The sequence below is a fragment of the Canis lupus genome, chromosome 8, assembly GCF_003254725.2.
Source record: "Canis lupus dingo isolate Sandy chromosome 8, ASM325472v2, whole genome shotgun sequence".
Lineage (NCBI taxonomy): Eukaryota > Metazoa > Chordata > Mammalia > Carnivora > Canidae > Canis > Canis lupus.
Genome location: NC_064250.1, coordinates 16,296,685 through 16,316,711, shown reverse-complemented (window position 1 = coordinate 16,316,711; position 20,027 = coordinate 16,296,685). Strand labels below are relative to the sequence as shown.

Below are 20,027 nucleotides of genomic sequence, written 5' to 3'. Positions count from 1 at the left end.
TATAAGTACCAGAGAGAATACAGGCCTGTGTAGACATTCTTTAAAGGAAGAAAGAGGATGGGGAACCTGGGTGGTTCAGTGGTTGAGCATCTGCCTTTGGCTCAGGTTGTGATCTTGGGGTCCTAGGATTGAGTCTCACATCGCTTCTCCCTCTGCCTGTGTCTCTGCCTCTCTCTCTGTGTCTCTCATAAATAAATAAATAAAATCTTTTTAAAATAAATAAATAAATGAAGGAAGAGAGAGGAAATGTACTTGATTTCTTTATAGCCATCAGTTCTGTATTTATTTTATTTAATCTGGAATCTGTTGAATACATTATGAGTAAGTACTGATGAAAAGGTCAATGACACTTTTTCTATAATGATGAAGATTATATTATTTCAGAAGGAATTATTTTACTTTAAAGAAAATATTTTAAATGTTATTATTCCTTAAGAAACATTTCCATTTAAATTCTGCACCCTCTAAAGAAATTCAGTTATTAGTTTTTTCAAATATACAGAAAAGGAACTAGAAGTTTTATCATTAATATATAATGCAAGTATATTATTAAAATGCCTAAAAGGGTTTTATAGATAACAAAACATAAAAAATGCAATAATGAAGATTGAATAACCTTTTAAACAACAAATAAGCTTCCATTTCTGGAAGAAGAGCTGTATAGACTGCTACAGAAACCATGGTCTGTGTGTAATCATATCACTGAGGAATATTCTTGAAGATCAAGTGCTTGAATGTAGTCAGACACAGCTTCCTCAGTCAAACCTATTTTACCACGAACTTCTGCTCTAAGATTATATATTAGAGCATCATCAGGTTTCAAAGACAAGGCTGTAAAAGAAAAACATTTCAAGATATGTCTTATGCTAACACTGGAAAATAGTGTCATGTTTAAAAAAATAAAAATGTTATGAGAACTTTAGTATTACTTATTTGAAAGCATTTTTCCTCAAATGTAAGTATTTAGTAAAATTAAAAATATTAAATACTAAAAAATAAATAAAAATTTAAAATATTAAAATAAATCTTTCTAAGAAAACTAACTTGAAGAAACAGTATAGTGTCTTTCCTTGAAAGGCTAACATTGTTCATGTCCAGTTTCTCTAATAATCTAATAATCTCAGCTTACCCATGCTCTAAGTTATTCCATAAAGGAATCTATAGTGATGGCATTAATGATATAGGAAAACACTAATTCTATGTAAGTTTATCAGGACAAACAGACCAATGATTTTTCTTCTTTTATTGTCTAAAAACAAACATATCAACCACTGTGATTTTACCAAAAAATTATAAAATGAAAATACCTTTGCTTAGGTCTTCCTCAGCTAGTTCATATTGCTTTAAACAACAATAGAAGTGTGCTCTGTTAAAATATACTGCAGCCCAGAAGGGACAGCTTTCAACCACATATGCAAAATCTTCTTTTGCTTCTTTGTATTTCTTTAATATTGTATTTGCAATAGCTCGATTCATGGTAGCACATTCATTTTGTGGATCAAACTTTAAAGCCTTTGAGAAGTAGTCACTGGCCTATAAAATGTGAAATTTTAATTGGCAGCTATATAGCAATTGGAAGCACTTTCTGTTCTTAATTTAAAATAAGGACATTGGCATACCAAGGGAACAGTGGAAGCATTTCATCCCAGATAGAGTAGATAAAGAGGTGCACTGTCTGTAGACAATGTAAAAAAACAATAGCAAAACCAGCCATAAGTCAGTTTGCTTTTTGTTATCACCATGTGTTGGCAAATCTTAATAATGTCAGTGATAAAATATTACTCCTTGCTGAAGTGAAATGCTCCACTACTTACCCCTCAAATCCCACATCCTTATACAGCACCAAAAAAGGTAAAATATAAATTAGAAAAGGTCATAACAAGATAAAATATATTATAAAATTAACATTTTCACATAAAGGTAAAATATAAATTAGAAAAGGTCATAACAAGATAAAATATATTATAAAATTAACATTTTCACATAAAAGCAGAGTATCTAAGAACTGAAAAGGTAAATGAATTTTCCAAATAAGATTCTAAACCATACCAAAAAGGCTTAATAACTTAGTGATGCTGCAAAAGTTATGAAGGAGGAAGAGAGAGAGAAAAAAATCAACTTGTCAAGAAGATCAAAGACTAAATTATTCTCTACTGAGTAGAGAGATGAAAAGGAACCTTCAAGGTGTGGTCTGTAGACTGGTTTGGGGGTCTTAGTCTAAGAAATCATTTGCTACACCTCTGTAAAGAGATTAAGTATAGGAACCAAGAGTAAACCATTAGTAACTATTATAGCACTTTGACGTGGCTATGACATCCCAGCACATGAGTAACCTGTTCTAGTAACCTGTTTATATTGTGCTTCAGTAACATATTGATGAATAATGAGTTATAAATTTTTTCAAATGGTCTTTCACCACAAATAGCTTTAGATGCTGATTAGACATCCTATTACTCAAAATAGGAATCTTTTTTCTAATTCTGTGGTGGTTAAAAATTTGGCTTCTACTTTAAAACTTACTTTACTCAACGGAAAAGTCATTTTTAACAATACAGGTTGTTCTCTGATTTTTTACCACTCAGTTTTTCTCAACACACCACAATCTTGCTTCTATCTATCTCCCCCTATTTTATGAGTTCTGCTCTTGCTAAAGCTGCAGGTGTCCTCAAGCCCAATGGACATTTTCTAGTTCTTTTCTTTCATGACAATTATGTCACACGAACACTCTTGATCTCTTCTTCCTTTGTAAAATTCTCTGTCCTTCAGACAGACCATCTCTGGTTTTCTCTTACCTCTCTGATCATTTTCTCTGTCTCTTTCACGGAACTATTTTTTCCTATGTTTCCGAGGGATTTGACTTTATTCACTACCATTATGAGTGAAATAGAACACAGGTAGCATGTGGCCAGGAATCCAAACCAAACCATGGTTTGGTTGAATTTCTAGGTTCAAATCTTGGCTCTACCCCCTTGTTATCTCTACACCTTTGGGTGAGTAACTAAAGCTCTTTTTGTCCCCTGTTTTCCCTTCTGAAAATGGAAGTAACAAATAGAACTCTACTTTTGGTGTTGCTTTTAGGTTAAGGGAGGTTACTATGTAAAGTATATACAAAATATCCATATATATCTGAAATATCAATTATTTTCAACTCAATTACTATTGATGATATATCATTTCTTCCCAGTGTCTACAAATGGAGCAACAACGTAAGCCTTAAAGCAATTCTTTGTGAATTTTGCTATCTATGACTTTTGAGAGGAAATTAGATCAAGATTGTGTAACTCATCTCATCTTTGGATGGAACTAGTCTATGTGGCAGATAAGTGCAGTATAAGGATCTGTTAAGATGGTGGCAGAATGAACATTCTTGTGTGAAGAGTTTAAAGAGAATTCACTCCTGAACAGAAGGCTGGACTCACAATCATCAGAAATGAGGCAAGGAAATGACTACAGGCAGGACCAAGACTTTCCTCAAAAAGTAATTTAGGCTTCATTTTAATTAACCAGTAAATGATCAATAAAGGCCACACTGCTCTACATCACAAAAGCATGACTTCAATCAGGTAGGAGCAAATGCCTACCTCAGCTAAGATAAAAGAATTCGATAACACACAATAATGTGCCTAACTGTGAACAATATAACTTCCTAGTATAGCTTCCAAAATATATTACTTAGAAAATAAAAGCCTATTTATTTAATGAGGTGACTTGAAGTACAGGAGTAATGACTTTGAAGCAATTAAAGGCCAAAGACACTTACTACAACAGTGGCCTTGATTTTTTAATAATTAGTCTAATGCTCTAATATCTGTAATTAATTAAAATCCAGTTACTTTTTTAAAGTTGCCCATAGTTCATGATGCATGCACATAACTCATCTGAAAGTGATCTAAAATTATTGTCACTAACTAATGATAAAAGAAACCAGACATGTATAGATTTGAACCCTCTAGAGATTATTCGATCTGTTAAGGGACCCTTCTTCCTGGGCCTAACTCTTCCTCCACTACAGCTAGAAACAAAGGTTAAGAAGGTAGGAAGCAGGGAACAGGACCATTTTCTCCACAAAGAGGCCTAGTCTGTACTAAAATATAGCATAACCACATAACTATTTGCAAATTCTGCTTCAAACTGGTAGGGATGTGCACTGTGAAGCCCAAGCACTTAGTATATCAAGACAGAAGACAGAACACATTTTACATGAAATATTTACCTAGCTAATGTGTCCCCAGTTCCAGGGAAATAGAACCACACTAAAAAAAATAATAATAATAAAATAATCAAAGATCAAATACACTTTAAATCTAACCAGTTTTATACATGATGCCCATGGAGTTATTATAGGCAAGTTTAAAAGGTGAGAGTCCCCCTCTCATGTGGATCTTAAACATTTATGGGAACAGAAAATTGACCTGGGCATTTTATTTGTCTTTATCTCATTAACTAACTCTATAACTCAGAGAAACATTGCTAGGACCGAACCAGAGATGGTTTAAGATTAATGAAATTTAAGGCAATTGACCCTGGCTTGTCCACTTGGGAAAACATTAGTCTACCAACAGTCCACTGAGGTCTGAGCTACAATAATCTCATTCATGCTTTACAGAATTGTACCTTTGATAATTCTCTATCCCAGAATTTAGCTTCACTGCTAAGGTCAACTAAGCTCATCACAGGACTTGTGTCCAGGGGAATGATCTAACTTGGGAAAGAGTAAGAGCAAAACCAAGGCAACGACAGTAGAACAGAATGGAGGGCACATACCTGAGAAAAACGATCAAGAAGCAAAACTGACAGAAGTGAGGAAAAGAAAGATATGGTTCATGCTTTCTCTACTCAGGTGACTTGATGGAAGATGACATCTTGAACTAAGAGAGGGTCTATATGAAGAAGAGCTGGAGAGGAGGTAGGAGACAGATGAATTCAGTCTAGGCTCTAATGCACTTGGAAAATATCCAGTTTTAGCAACTGGTGATATATATGAATTAGGAGCTCAGTAAAAAGGTGTAGGCTGACATGTAGTATAAGCCATGGGTATAAATGGGCTGAGGAAGGAAATGTAGGGAAAGTATGGCTCCAGGCCCTACAGAGCTTACAGCCTAATTGGAGTGAGGAGATAAGAGATCAGCACACAGAAACCATTATGGAAGGACCCAAAGCAGTATTAAATTTGTATAGACAGAATTACATACAAAGCAGTGTAAAGTCGACAACTTGCTTTAAATTCATAACCACGAACCTAAAATGAGAGCTTACTGTTGTCTAGTAATCCTACTACACTTCCTTAGTATGTTGACCCTACTACTCTCTATAATAGTTATTTCACATTTTCTCTTTTCTCCTCAGAACTCCTAGCCACCCTGCCACCGTTTTTAAGTGTCTACCCCACTCTTAACTGATAACTATACTCATATTCCATAGAGAAAATATAGTCAGTAAGTAGAAATGCTCACTTATCAAAATCTACCTGTCTTGCATTCAACTGTACCCCAACACTCTGCCTTCCCCCATGATGTAATGAATAGTGTCGTGCTCCCTTCAAAGGCCACCACTGCAACTTGCAAAATTTAACTTCAATTCTCAAAGATTTTGATCCTAATTATCCCTGCAACTCTCTCTTGCACCAACAATTTCTCCCTTTCTACCACACTTTTCATTAACATAGGAATGTGAATCAGTATCCTTCATATTTACAAAATAAAGAGAACTCCTTACTCCGTGTTAGCTATCAGAACCAGTTGAACTGCTCTAATTCTTCACCTCACATTTCCTCCACAATCCTTACTATTCAAGACTGTCTCACTACTGCTGTGATAATGCTCTTGCCAAAACGATCAGTGACTTCTTCCAACCTCTCTTCTTCCTTGACCTCTCTCAGCAGCATTTGATGCATGACATTCTTCCCTTCTTAAAGCCCAATTATTCTCATAATGTTATCATATTCTCCTGCTTTCCTTCTCATCATCGTGGCTGGATGTTCTTCTCGGTCTACTTTCGGCATCTCCTCACTGCTTCACTCTTAAATATTGGTGTTATCCCAGAACCTGCTCCATAAAGCCCTCCCTTCTCTACCTACACTACCCATCCAGGCAATCTCAGTTTCATAGAGTCCCACACATATGGTCATACTGATAGAATAATGCTTATGTGAAACTGTATTACATGTGTTTATCACTATTAATATTTTATGGTTTATTTTGTATTTCTTCCTCCAGTAAAAAGTAAGTTACAACAGAAAAAAAGCCTTCCATATCTTGTTTAGCTCTGTACCCTCGGGGTATTATTAATGCCTCATACACAGCAGGTACATCATAAATATATGGAGATTGAAAGAATGAGGAGTTAAATGGAATAAGGAAATATCTGCTGAACTTTTCCAGCAAAATGAATACAAGAACCATAGCCTCTTGGTACATATAGATGCCCCAATGATCATTTTCTTAAGAGATATGGTGGCAATATTAAGTGGCACAGGAGGACACAGAGATTGCAGGTCTTGGAAAATGTAAGCAATAAAACTTTTTTAAATGAGTACGTCATCCTAGAAAGCAAGGGTTGTGAAAAGTTCTGAAAAACACAGAGCCTGTGGTAGAAGTCTTCCCAAACCAACTGGGCTAGAGGACATTTTATAAAGTCCTTTGCCATAACATCAATGGGAGCACAACTTGGAAAGTTACCATGGCTCATCACCCTGCTTCCCATAAGCATCTCTGCTGTTAGTCAAGGAACAAAATTTATCTCATCCAAATGTGAGTAACAGAAAAGTAATTTGCCTGCCTTCATTGTAAAAACAAGGATGAAAAAATTATAGCTTAATTTTTGAAAAGATAATAAAAACTCACCAGATAAAAAAGTATTGCTACAACACGGATAAAAATTATAACATAAAATTTCAAAATGAACTAGAAAAATGCTAAGGGAGCAATTGCATTTAAGAAAAAATAAATCAGAAATGAAGGATCTCAGAAAAGAGGTGGCCAGGGGCACCTGGGTGGCACAGTCAGTTAAGCATCTGCCTTCAGCTCAGGTCATGATCTCAGGGTCCTGGGATCCAGCTCCACATCAGGCTCCATGCTCAGTGGGGAATCTACTTCTGTCTGCCCCTCATGTTCTCTCTCTCTCTCTCTCTCTCTCTTTGCTCTCTCTCAAATAAATAAGAAAAAAAAGAAGTGGTCAGGAAGGTATGACATGGGAATGAGATGAAACTAGAAAAAAAAATTTTTTTTAAAGAAACTTGATCTATAAAGTCCACGGGGGATAACAGAGATTTCAGAGAACACAGGAAAGATTTATAAGAGAAATGCGAAAAATGCAAAAAAAAAAAAAAAAAAAGAAAAAAAAAAGAAACAAAAACTAAGAGATAGAAAAAATGAGAAAAAATAATTGGTATATAGAAGTCAAAGGGCATCTTATATATAATAACTAGCATTCATTCCCAATGAAGGGAATAATGAAACAAAAAAACTTTTACACTGAATTCACAACTTTTATGAAACTTACATATTGAAAATTCCCACCATGTACTTGAAAACTTTGACTTCAAATGGTCAACTCTGAGACATACCTTGGAAAAACTTTTTGCTTAAAATAAAAAATCTTTAGTTATCTTGACCAAATGAAGTCACTGATAGAAGAATGAAAAACAAGTGTGCATCAAAAAAATCATTTTTGACACCAACATACAACACCAGAAAATAGCGAGGCAACGCTTAAGACATGCAAGGAAAGAAAAAGTAAGTCAGAATTTTAAACCCAGAAATGCTGTCTTAAGTTGTAAACGCCACAGGCAAACAGCTATGAACATAAAATTCAAGGAATATTGTTCTCCTGAGCCCTTTCTCAGGACTCTGCTAGAGGACCAATTTCAGGCAAGTAAGAAATGAGTGGTTGGGAGGAAAACTGGCAAAAAGCTGATGATGAAAACTGAATATACTTAACTGGAGAACTGAGACTAAAATGTGAAATAAGGGTAACAAAATAGCATGCAAATATTAAGCCCTTTGGCAGTGGAGGGATAATGAAACTCCCAACAAAATGGGAGAACAGGGAGACAAAGTGGAAAGCTGGCACAAGCTGACACTGTAAACTTACACATATTTAAGAATAAAAATAAAAACTTTTTTTCCAAAAGAGAATACTATTAACTAAAATCAACAAACAGATGAGAGGGAGGAGAAAGGGAAGAAGAGACTACTAAATGATAATTTTATTGTTGTTTATAGTAGAAAAACTAAAGAAATAAGGAACTAAGAGCATAAAGGTATTTTTAAAAGGTAACCACTAACACAAAACTGGAAACCTTCCTAAGTATCAGAAAACCTTTGGAAAAAATTAAATATAGTAGACCACAGAATAAAACATATTAAATACATGTGTGTAGAAAATATGACATTATAACAGAACTAAGATCAACCATGCCAACTTTATTATTATTTTAAAATGCTAAGTATTTTCAATTTGCCATCTAAAGCAAAATCTAACCCCTTGCTGATAAAACAGACACAAACCTAAAATAAAGGATTCTGAACATTGAAAATAAAGGGAAGGTCAAAGGAATGCCAGGCAAAGGCAAACCAAATGAAATCAGGGGTTACAATCTTCGTATCAGATAAAAGTGAATTTATTCCAAAGAACATTTAAAAGAAACCAAAGGACACTTGTAATGCATTCACAAAGCATATGTAGTGTGTATGAATATCTGTACATAAAATAATAATGTAGCAGAAATTTTTATAAAGCAGAAATTACAAGAGATGTAAAGAAAACTATTGATGTCACACTAATTTTAAGATACTTAAACCTTTCTCACTCCAAAATAAACCAAAAGAAAAACAAGTGTCAATATGGGCTAAATTAAAAACATAACTTATAAGGTAAATCTTATATGGATATTTTTAACTATCCTTATAGGAGAAATTCTTTTTTGAAAAGGCTCTGGGAGTATTTTTTTAAGTTGGCATATACAAGACCACACTAAAACTCAATAAACTTCAAAATTAGAAAATATAAAAGCCCTTCCACGTGGACATTTTAAGTGCTCTGTTAATTTATTCTTCAGTCAAAGGGGAAATAACATTTCAAGCGTAACATTTTAGGAAAACAAAAATAAAAAACATTACAGACCGAAAGACATAGGATACTGCTAGAAGCAATACTTAGGGAAATAGTTTAACCTTGACAACTCATCACACTATAAATTAAAGGGTGACAATAAATGAATTAAACTTCTGACTCAAAGATAGACAAGGAACACAATAAATTGAAGGTAGAGAACAAAAGAGTGAATATAAATAAAATGTTAAAGTTAAGTTTGAATTATGTAAATGCATTACAGTTCAAATAAAATAAATTCAAAAGATAAAAAATATCATCTAATAACCCAACACCTTCATTTCAGACATTCTGAAAAAATTAAGATGTTATAAAACCAGAACTAACATCTTTATCTCCTTACTCCTTACTCTCAGTCCCAGGTAACATGACTGAAATTTAGGAAAGGTAGCGAGCGATTAAGGTGAGTGAGATAATCACATCAATGAAAAAGAGTCTTGAAGAAGTCTGAGATCTGTCTAAGTGGGAGCAAAGAAAGGATTCTAGGCCAGAAGCTGGCAGCAATGGGCAGCAAGGCAATGGCCCACATTTGGGGAAAGTTGAGAACAATGTTTACTGGACAAGGGTCCAATAAACCAGTGTCCAGTAAACAAGTGTTGAAAGGTTGATGATAATGAGGAGAATAAATCCACAGAGATGAGAACACTTAATAAGGAGCTAATGATTAGCCTGTGATATAAGGACTGCATTCTGAAATTATACATAACAAAGAAAGCATTTAGCACCAAAAAGAAAATGTTAAGGAAAACTCATTTACCTGGGAAAACTGTCTGTGGTGAAAATAGATATTTCCTGCATTAAAGTAAGCCAACGAATACGTGGGGTTTAGAGAAATTGCTGCTTGATAGTCTTTCATTGCATTCTGTTGTTGACCCATAAACTCGTGAATCACACCACGATTTGTTAAGAATTCTGCTGTAGTATTGATCTGTAATATAATCGTATGAGTATTTAGCATCTGGGAACAGTATTATTATCCAATTTCATGTATGTAAAAATGAATGTTATGAAATCTACTTGTGGGAAATGAGTAATTTTATAGTGCAAGTGAAACCCCATTAAACCAAATATTTTGAGAAAGGACTCAGTATGAAGTTGATTCACTGTCAACTCTTTCTTGATTCTTTGCAATAAAACAAATAATCTTAGTGCTTTACTCAGTTCCTTTCCAAAAGACAGACATGGTTGGCCAGAAGCTTATCGGTTTCACTTCATTACACTGGAGAATAAATTAAATAGTTAACATATTTATTTGTCCTAGGTAGTAGCAATTATCCTCCAGTTCTTTCCTTTTTCTTATCTTAAAGATTACAAAATCTGCTGGTTTCTACAGAAACAGAATCCAAAAACTAGAAGAAAAGATTTTCTGTCACTGTATACAAAACCTGAGATTTTTATTTGCCATTTCACTATAGAAGAAAATCTGGGGATTTATATTGTTCCTTAGTTCCTTTGAACCCAGAATATTATTTTATTTTCTGCATTCATTTTTTATTACAAAATAATATTCATGTCCTATGAAACTATAAATTGCATCTACTGAGAGGAATCAACATTTATCATGAGTTTGTATTTTGGATTTTAAATGTACTTAGGTCATAAAATTGGCAAGCCACAAAAACTCTTTACTCTAGGAACCTCCTAGAAAAGAAAAACAGTATTTTCCCCTACAAGTTACTTTAAAAAGTAACAGAGAAATTACACGAACCTATTCATTAATGGTGATAATTGATGCTAATGATAATATAATCTAAGTGGATTTTTACCTTTATGGCAGCATTAATGTCTTGAATTGCAGCAAAATTATCACCCATCTGAAGACAGACCACAGCTCTTCCTTCATAGGCTAAGTAGCACTTTGGATCAACTTCTATGGCAATGGTAAAGTGATTCCAAGCTTTCTGGAATTTTCCTTGGGCCTAAAATAATTTTTCATTTACATGAAGTAGAAATTGTCCATAACATGATAAATGTTTATGGTTTTAAATTAATCAAATAAAGCCTTTAGTAAGGGTAAATTTATATTGTGCTAAATCTAAGCTATTTTAAACAAGGAAGTTGACTGTACTGTGAGTGCATTCAATTGACTAAATTACCTCTAAGTATTTATGCTAACATTTCAATTAGTTAAAATAAATCTAATTGTCACAGTCATCTCTTATGCCAATCTTGAACAACATAAAATCATGGCCACCATATGAAACACCAGTGCTCCTGACAATCATCAGCACAAAATTTACACTGAATTCCACACACACAGGCAGATTGTTATTTATTGCTTGGCATTGGATCTCCAGTTATATATAATATATATATAATGAATATAATAAGATAAATGTGTTGAATAAATAAGAGAACAAACTAATGGTATAAAACTTATTTTGATAAATTGTACCAGCATCTGGAATTTTAGAGTCACTATACCTAAATATACTATACCATGGAACCATGGAAAATGCATTAAAATCTACCAATTTTCTGTTTATATAAGCCTTAGCACCAACTGGAAAACAAGAAAAAAGGTCAGGAGAAGGGCACTGTTAATTGAAAGACATCCAACTATTTCCTAGAGAAGACCAACCAGCAACTAAATACCTCAACCCTGTAAGGCAGTGAGTTGATAAATTCACTGAGGTCCAGAGTCTGTTCTTTATTCTAATAGGCTAAAAATCCAATTTGCCAGAATCTCAGAGGCTGAGAAACTGACTCATACTAACCAAACTGAGCCCAGTGACCTTTGTATAAAACTAAATAAGGTAACTCCGTGCTGTTCTGTATCCAGCAAAGCTCTCCCTCTGGGCAAATTATATGAAAATCAACATTGTCATAGCAAATTTGTTTACAAAACAAAGAATAAGAATATTAAGCTGCAAATGGCCTCACAATAGGATATCTGTCATCTGTTCCTGACATCTGTTTTGGCTAACCCTATTATGGATGGTGCAAGGCACATAGTAGGGAAATTCATAAGTATTTGTTGAACAAATGGTTACTTTTCCCTCTGGGGAGAACTTGGATGAATCTCTCTCTTCTCAGCCCTTTCTTTCCTGATTCAATCCTTCTGCATACTGATGTGTTTCTCAATCTTCTTTCAGGTTGATACATACCAAGTGATATCTTCATAAAACAAAAATCTGATGTCATTGCTTTGATTATTTATAACATTTTTAACTGGCCTGCAAGGCCTTTACCTTCAGTCGTTTTCCAGTTCTCTAGCCTGTCCTACAGCGCTCTCTTCTTGTCCATAACACTTCATCCACTTGGCCTCTCTTTCTCTTTCACAAGACTTTCTAGTGGGCTGTTCACTGTGTCTTAGCCTCAACTCTTAATACTGACTGCTTACTAGACTTTCACACTCAATTTAAATGTTCATTTCTCAAAAAGAACAATGTCCATTTCTCATTTCCCCTAAAACAAATCTAGGTTTCCTTGTTATAAGTTGTCCTAAAACTTATCCTTTGTTGCATTTATCATGAATATAATTAAATAAATACTCATATGATTGCTTGATACTCATCTCTCTAATAGGTAGTAAACTCTATAAGAAGAACCCAGTATATTTAGTTCACTGCTGTATCCCTAGGCCTAGAGCCCTATATTTTGGGCTCAGTAAAATGCCTACTGAAGGCAATGAATGATGACATTAACACACTTTATTGGATTGCGGTCAGCTCTCAAAACTTTGGGAGTCATCCTGTCTCTTCAAGTTGACTTTGCAAATTTCTACTATGATCCAATAATGGCTAATTTTATGTTTAAGTCTCAGAGGGCATTCTTATTTCCCTTATTAATGAATTCTTGGGCCTACCTCATTATAACCAGCAACCCTAACATTCACCTCCAATATTATTATTATTAGATCAGCCAAACTCATTTTCAAATTTTAAAAACTCAACTTTAATTGTAGATTATGAACAAGAAATTCTGCAAATTATGACAATTTGAACACATTTTTTGCCCATAGTCCAAAATTTTAAATATTAAAAAAGAAGAAAAATTAAAATTGCCCAATTCCTCTTCATGGAAAATATAGCATACTTAAAATATAGCATACTTAGCATTTTATTCCAAGAAGGGCATTACATATTTTATTAGTGCAAATAGGTTGGTGAGTATATGGGCCAGGTCAGAGTATTCCAGAAATCACTCAGAGACCCGCTCGGTAACAGAGTAACACTTTCCCATCTTGCTGAAAGGACAAACGCTTGGTTTTTTGCTTTCCCCGTAAGTTCTTATTCACTGCCATTTGTAAGATGACCTAAATCCCTGTATAGTGGTTGTTTGACCCACTACATGGCTAAAGTCCACTTCAAAGTTTTCCTCCAGTGTTTATTCTCTCTAGTTTTTCATTAATTCAACAGGACAATATCTACAGGCCCCAAGTATAAGGTAGTGAAACAAATTAGCCACATTCTTATCCGTGAAATTCATCAGGCAAATTTTAAAGGCTGTCTGTAAGTGTGTGAGTAAGGCAAGGCCAGGTACAAGCATTAAAGAAACCCAGGTTCAAAGAGTCCTCATCTCACTAGCACACCAGGTCCCTGGGTGTGGTTGCCAGGCAGGTTCCCTGTAACTAATAAACTCTTGCTTCCCACTGCTGCTCTGATAATGACAGTAAGGGAAAGGTAAAATGTATTTAACCAAAGAAATAATATGTATACCAATCACCAGTAAAGAACCAAATATACTCTTTCCCTTGTCCAAAAGGTGCTTTTGTAGACTAAAATGTTGTTATATGATGTTACCTGCAAATTATAGCCTAGGCTAATTCTGGCTTTTATATATGTTGGATCAATGTGCAATGCTTTCAGAAAGTCCTTCTGTGCTTGTTTGGCGGCTTTATCATGACCATATTCCATGTAAGAATTTCCCCGTCCAACATAAGCATCCAGAAAACATGGATTAATTTTAATAGCCCAGGTGAAGAAATCAACAGCTTCTTCAAATTCTTTATTTCTGAAAATAAATGAAAATATTGATTCTTCCTGGTGAATTTTCTAAGTGCTTTTCTATATATAATTTATCCATGAAGATTTGCACTGACTCTTATTTTCAAAAAACCTTTCATTTTTATTATCCATCATAGGAAATAAATTCATATAACCTAAGAAAGTCTGACAGGGTTTTTGAAGACTTTTATGAAAGGAAAGAAGGAGGTAAGAACCATTTTTATAACAGAATTTGTTGGGATGATATTTTAGAGTTCTTTTTTTCAGAACTAAACATCTGAATGGCACTCCTGAATTTTTTTTTAACAGCTATCAGTGGCCAATACAGAAAAACATATACTATTATTGATGAAATGCACCATTTAAAACAGATTAAATTAAATGTATTTATGTATTTAGTATTTCCTTATACAATAAAAGGAAGCAAAATTTTATCACACAGGAGGCCTTACTTCAAATCTTTTATAAAGGCAAATGCTTTTTGTGGACACCAGGAAAGAACAAGAAAAAAGTAAAATTCATTTCATTTATTAGCTTGTGAATATATGTGACTAAATGATAACTCTATCTCTCATCCTTAATTATTCTCTTTTGGTGGGATGAGCGCTAGAGAATGGGTCAGATATTAGTTCATGGGCTGAGAGAGTCACTTTCTGCTTTATATGCATATCTAATAGTTATATTCAGTCTCATCTGATGTAGAGATTAGGGATTTTTTAAAAAGCTGAAACAAGGGAGTTACTAACATCAAGTAACTGCTTACTTACTAGGTGTTGTGCTAAATGCTTTACCTATGCTATTTCACTCAATCCCTCCAACAATTCGTAAGCTAGTTATAATTTTCTACGTTTTATAGGTTAAAAGAAAATGGCTCAGAAAAGTATGCACATAATAAATAACACAGTAAAAGGCATAGTGAGATTCAGCAGTATACATATCTAGGATTCAGATGGGTAAACCATAACCCCAAACTTCATGCTTTTCCACACAGTCATCTCTACCTCACTTTCTTCACCTTTAACATACCTGCAGTTGGCACACAAGATCTGATATTCCAATGGTGTGTAGTCAGAAGTAAGGCCTGAAGATCAGACCTAAACCTGAATGTGCAAATTAATACTAATTTTTCAAAATTGTTATGAGAAACAAATGAGCACCTGTGAAAACCACTTAGCAAGGAAATCTTCAATAAAGGTTATCATCTTTGGGCACCTCGGTGACTTAGTGGTTGAGCATCTGCCTTTGGCTCAGGTCATGATCCCACGGTCCTAGGATCGAGTCACACACCAGGCTCACTGCAGGGAGCCTGCTTCTCCTTCTGCCTATGTCTCTGCCTCTCTCTCTGTCTCTCTCATGAATGAATGGATAAAATCTTTAAAAAAAAAAGTTATCATCTTCCTCTCATCCTCTTCACGACTTCCTGAAAAGATTTCAAAATTTAACAAGATACATTACTACTGTGCTAACTTTTCCTTTATAAAATACATGGAACAAAGGGAAACTGTTCTAGAGACTGTCGTCTCCTAGATATTATTCAGGAATATCTCTTGAAGTAGTGTTTCCCAAACTTTGGCCTCTTTTGTGACAGTTGCCCTATGTTCTACCCATGCCACCATTTACTGAATATTTTTCTTTACATCAAATCACTGTTTTACTTAATTTATTTTAAAAAACAACTTAATTTCAATCCCATAAACAGAAAATTAATATTTCATACCAGGAATAGAAAGCAACCATAAAAATAAATAACTATTGGAGCTGGACCCTACAGTAGTTCTTCAGAAAACTGAAACTGTGGGCTGGACCATCTATTACAAAATCTCAGAAAGATGTGAGAGATTAGCTTTCAGCTGAGACTTTCTCCTTGATGTATTCAGAAGGTTTGAGACAGAAATCAGCTTGAAATTGAAAAGCAATTCAGTTTCTCACAATGTGATTCAGTATTTTTTCTTAAAGATTTTATTTATTTATTCATGAGAGACACAGAGAGAGGCAGAGACACAGGCAGAGGGAGAAGCAGACTCCATGCAGGGAGCCCGACGTGGGGCTCCATCTCAGGTCTCCAGGATCAGGCCCTGGGCTGAAGGCGGCGCTAAACAGCTGAGCAACCCGGGGCTGCCCAATTCAGTATTTTTAATGCCTAAGCCGTGAAGAATGACTGAGGTATCTACGATATTTACTCCATGTTTTGGCAAACACCGCCCACAAGTGGGGCATCAAGTATTCTGTCATAAGATGGCACAATTTTAATCTACTTTTTGTGATCATTTAAATGATTATTCTTTGGAGGCGCCTGGGTGGCTCAGTGGGTTAAAGCCTCTGACTCTTGATTTGGGCTCAGGTCAAGATCTCAGGCTGTGGGTTCTCGCACTGGTTGGAGCTACATGAATCAGCAGTGAAAGTCTGGCTTCTGATAGCTCAGACGGGTGAAGAGTGAACATTCACATATATGAGTCAGTTGCATCAACTAAGTTCTTTGTGAATTGTTACTGAGAAAACACAGGTTTACTTCCCTCGGTTTACAGTGAAACAGTGCTTCTCTCCTAATAACTGGCACTACTGGGGAGGTGAAAGGTCACCAAATACAGGGTACCAGTGCCTGAGATTGTGTTCTGTTTACAGAGATCATTCTAAACATAGATAACACATTCTTTTGTTTTCTTTGGTGCCTCTCAATCCCCTTCACCAATTTTGCCCATTCTTCACCCCTGTCCTTGCTGGCAACCACTAATTTATTCTCTGTATTTATGAGCCTGGTTCTCTTTTTGTTTGCTCATCTGTTTTGCTTCTTAATTTCCACATTTAAGTCGTACAGTATTTATCCTTCTCAGTCTGATCTATTCCACATGGCATAATACCCTCTAGATCCATTTACATTATTGCAAATGGCAAGATCTCATTCTTTTCTATGGCTGAGTAATTCCATTTCATGCATGTGTATGTAAGTGCATGTGCATATGTCCGTGTGTATACCACACCTTCTTAATCCACTGGTGTTGCTTCCATATCTTGACTATTATAAATAATGGTGCAATAAACACAGGGCTGCATAGATCTTTTCAAATTAGTTTTTTTTGTTTTCTTTGGATAAAGTAATGTAATTACTGTGTCATATGGTATTTCTATTTTTTAAGGAAATTCCTTAATGTTTTCCACACTGGTTGTACCAATTTACATTTTCAAGAATGCACCACAAAGGTTCCCTTTTCTCCACATCCTCACCAACACTTGTTACTTCTTGTCTTTTTGGTACTAGCCATTCTGAGAAGTGTGAGGTGATATCTCCTTGTGGTTTTGATTTGCATTTCCCTGATGATCAGTGATGTTGAGCATCTTTTCATGTACCTATTGCCATCTGTATGTTTTCTTTGGAAAAATGTCTATACAGGTTCTCTGCCCATTTCAATCCAATTATTTGGGGGGAGGTTGGTGTTGAGTTATATAAAGAATTTATATATTTTAGATATTAGCCCCTTATCAGAGACATCATTTGCAAGTATCTTCTCCCATTCAATAGGCTGTCTTTTCTTTTTGTTGATGGTTTCCTTTGCTATGCAAAGCTTTTTATTTTGGTGTAGTCCCAATAGTTTGTCTTCGCTTTTGTTTCTCTTGTCTGAGGAGACATATCCAAAAATGTTGCTAAGGCTGGTGTTCAGGAGATTACTGCCTAGGTTTTCTTTGGGACTTTCACAGTTTCAGGTCTCACATATGGTTTATAAAATATAATCTAGCCTTTTGTATAAACTAACCAATTCTAAAAGAAAAAAAAATGAGGCAATAAAGTGAAGCTATTTTTCTATACCTATCTAGTTATCAGCACCAAAGTTTTGTTTTTTTTTTCTTAAGTTTTAGTTAGTTAACATACCGTACAATACTGGTTTCTGGGGTAGAATTCAGTGTTTCATGACTTACATACAACAACCAGTGCTCATCACAACCCATCACAAAGGGTATCCTCTATAGTACCCATCATCCATCTAGCCCATCCCCTACACACTTCCCTCCATCAACCCTTCTCTTCAATTAAGAGTCTCTTATAGTTTGCTTCTCTCTCTCCTTTTCTCCCCCCTTCCCATATGTTCATCTGTTTTCTTTTTGAAATTCCACATATGCCTATTTCTTAACTGGATTATTTGGTTTTGGGGTGTTGAGTTCAATAAATTCTCTATAGATTTTGGATACAAACCCCTTATCAGCTATGTCGTTTGCAAATATGTCCTCCTATTCCATAGGCTAACTTTTAGTTTTGTTGATTTTCTTTGCTGTGCAGAAGATTTATCATGATGAAATCCCAATAGTTCATTTTTGCTTTTGTTTTCCTTTCCTTTGGAGATGCCTCTAGCAAGAAGTTTCTATGGCCAAGATCAAAGAGATTTCTGCCTGTGTTCTCCTCTAGGATTTGGATGGATTCTTGTTTCATATTTAGGTCTCTCATTCATTTTGAATTCATGCTGCTTTGTAGTGTAAGAAAGTGGTCCAGGTTTCATTCTTCTGCATGTGGCTGTCCAGGTTTCCCAATACCATTTGTTGAAGAAACTGTCTTTTTTCCATTCAATATTCTTTCCTGTTTTGTCTAAGATTAGTTGACCATATAGTTGTGGGACCATTTCTGGTATCTCAATTCTGTTCCATTGATCTGGGTCTGTGTTTGTACCAATGCCATACCATCTTGATGATTATGGCTTTGTAATACAGTTTGAAGTCTGGATTTGTTTTTTGTTTTGTTTTTTGTTTTTGGAATTTCTTTGGCTATTTGGGTTCTTTTATGGTTCCATACAAATTTTAGGATTGTTTATTCTAGCTCTGTGAAAAATTCTGGGGGTATTTTGATGGGGATTGTACTGAATGTGTAGATTGCTTGGGTAGTATAGACATTTTAACAATATTTGTTCTTCCAATCCATGAGCATGGAATACTTTTCCATTTCTGTGTGTCCTTTTCACTTTCTTACATAGGTGTTCTATACTTTTCAGAGTACAGATCTTTTACCTGTTTCATTAGGTTTATTCCTAGGTATCTTACTGGTTTTGGTGCAATTGCACATGGGATCAATTCCTTGATTTCTTTTTCTGCTGCTTCATTATTGATGTATAGAAATGCAACAAATTTCTGCATGTTGACTTTATATCCTGCAAGGTTGTTGAATTCATGTATTAGTTCTAGCAATTTTTTTATGGAGTCTTTCAGGTTTTCTACATAAAGTATCATGTCATCTGGAAATAGTGAAAGTTTGATTTCTTCCTTGCTGATTTGAATGCCTTTTATTTCTTTTTGTCATCTGAGTGCTGAAGCTAAGATTTCCAGTACAACATTAAATAGTAATGGTGAAAGTGAACAACCTTGTCTTGTTCCTGATCATAGGGGAAAGGCTCTGTTTTTCCCCTTTGAGGATGATATTAGCTGTGGGCCTTTCATATATGACCTTTATAATGTTGAGGCATATTCCTTCTGTCCCTACTTTGTTGAGGGTTTTTATCAAGAAAGGACGCTATATTTTATCAAATGCTTTTTCTGCATCTATTGACAGGATCATATGGTCTTATCCTTTCTTTTATTAATGTAGTGTATCACATTGACTGATTTGCAAATATTGAACCACCCCTGCAGCCCAGGAATAAATCCCACTTGGTTGTGGTAACAATTCTTTTAATATACTGTTGAATTCCATTAGCTAGTAATTTTATGGAGAATTTCAGCATCCATGTCCATCAGGGATATTGGCCTGTAATTCTCCTTTTTAGTGGGATTTTTGTCTGGTTTTGGAATTAGGGTAATGCTGGCTTCATAGAATGATTTTGGAAGTTTTACTTACATTTCTATTTTTTGGAACATTTTGAGAAGTATAGGTGTCATTAACTCTTCTTTAAATGTCTGGTAGAACTCCCCTGGGAAGCCATCCAGCCCTGGACTCTTGTTCTTTGGGAGATTCTTGATGACTGATTCAATTTCTTTGCTGGTTATGAGTTT

At 34.9% G+C, this 20,027-nt stretch overlaps 1 protein-coding gene across 5 annotated transcripts in view; it reads right to left on the bottom strand.

The window, feature by feature from the left end:
- Positions 1 to 281: 281 nt before the first annotated feature.
- Positions 282 to 20,027, bottom strand: part of TTC6 (tetratricopeptide repeat domain 6) — a 172,802-nt gene continuing 153,056 nt past the window's right edge. For 3 of the 5 annotated variants that reach the window (XM_049113069.1, XM_035720013.2, XM_035720014.2), the window contains 5 exons: positions 13,857 to 14,067; positions 10,878 to 11,030; positions 9,869 to 10,039; positions 1,308 to 1,533; positions 284 to 831 (listed from right to left, as the gene is read on the bottom strand). In XM_049113069.1, coding sequence (XP_048969026.1) covers positions 695 to 831; positions 1,308 to 1,533; positions 9,869 to 10,039; positions 10,878 to 11,030; positions 13,857 to 14,067 — 898 coding nt within the window. In that variant the 3' untranslated portion in view covers positions 284 to 694. Of the gene's footprint in view, positions 832 to 1,307; positions 1,534 to 9,868; positions 10,040 to 10,877; positions 11,031 to 13,856; positions 14,068 to 20,027 lie in introns of all 5 variants that reach the window. The other 2 variants (XM_035720011.2, XM_049113068.1) reach the window with 2 other exon arrangements.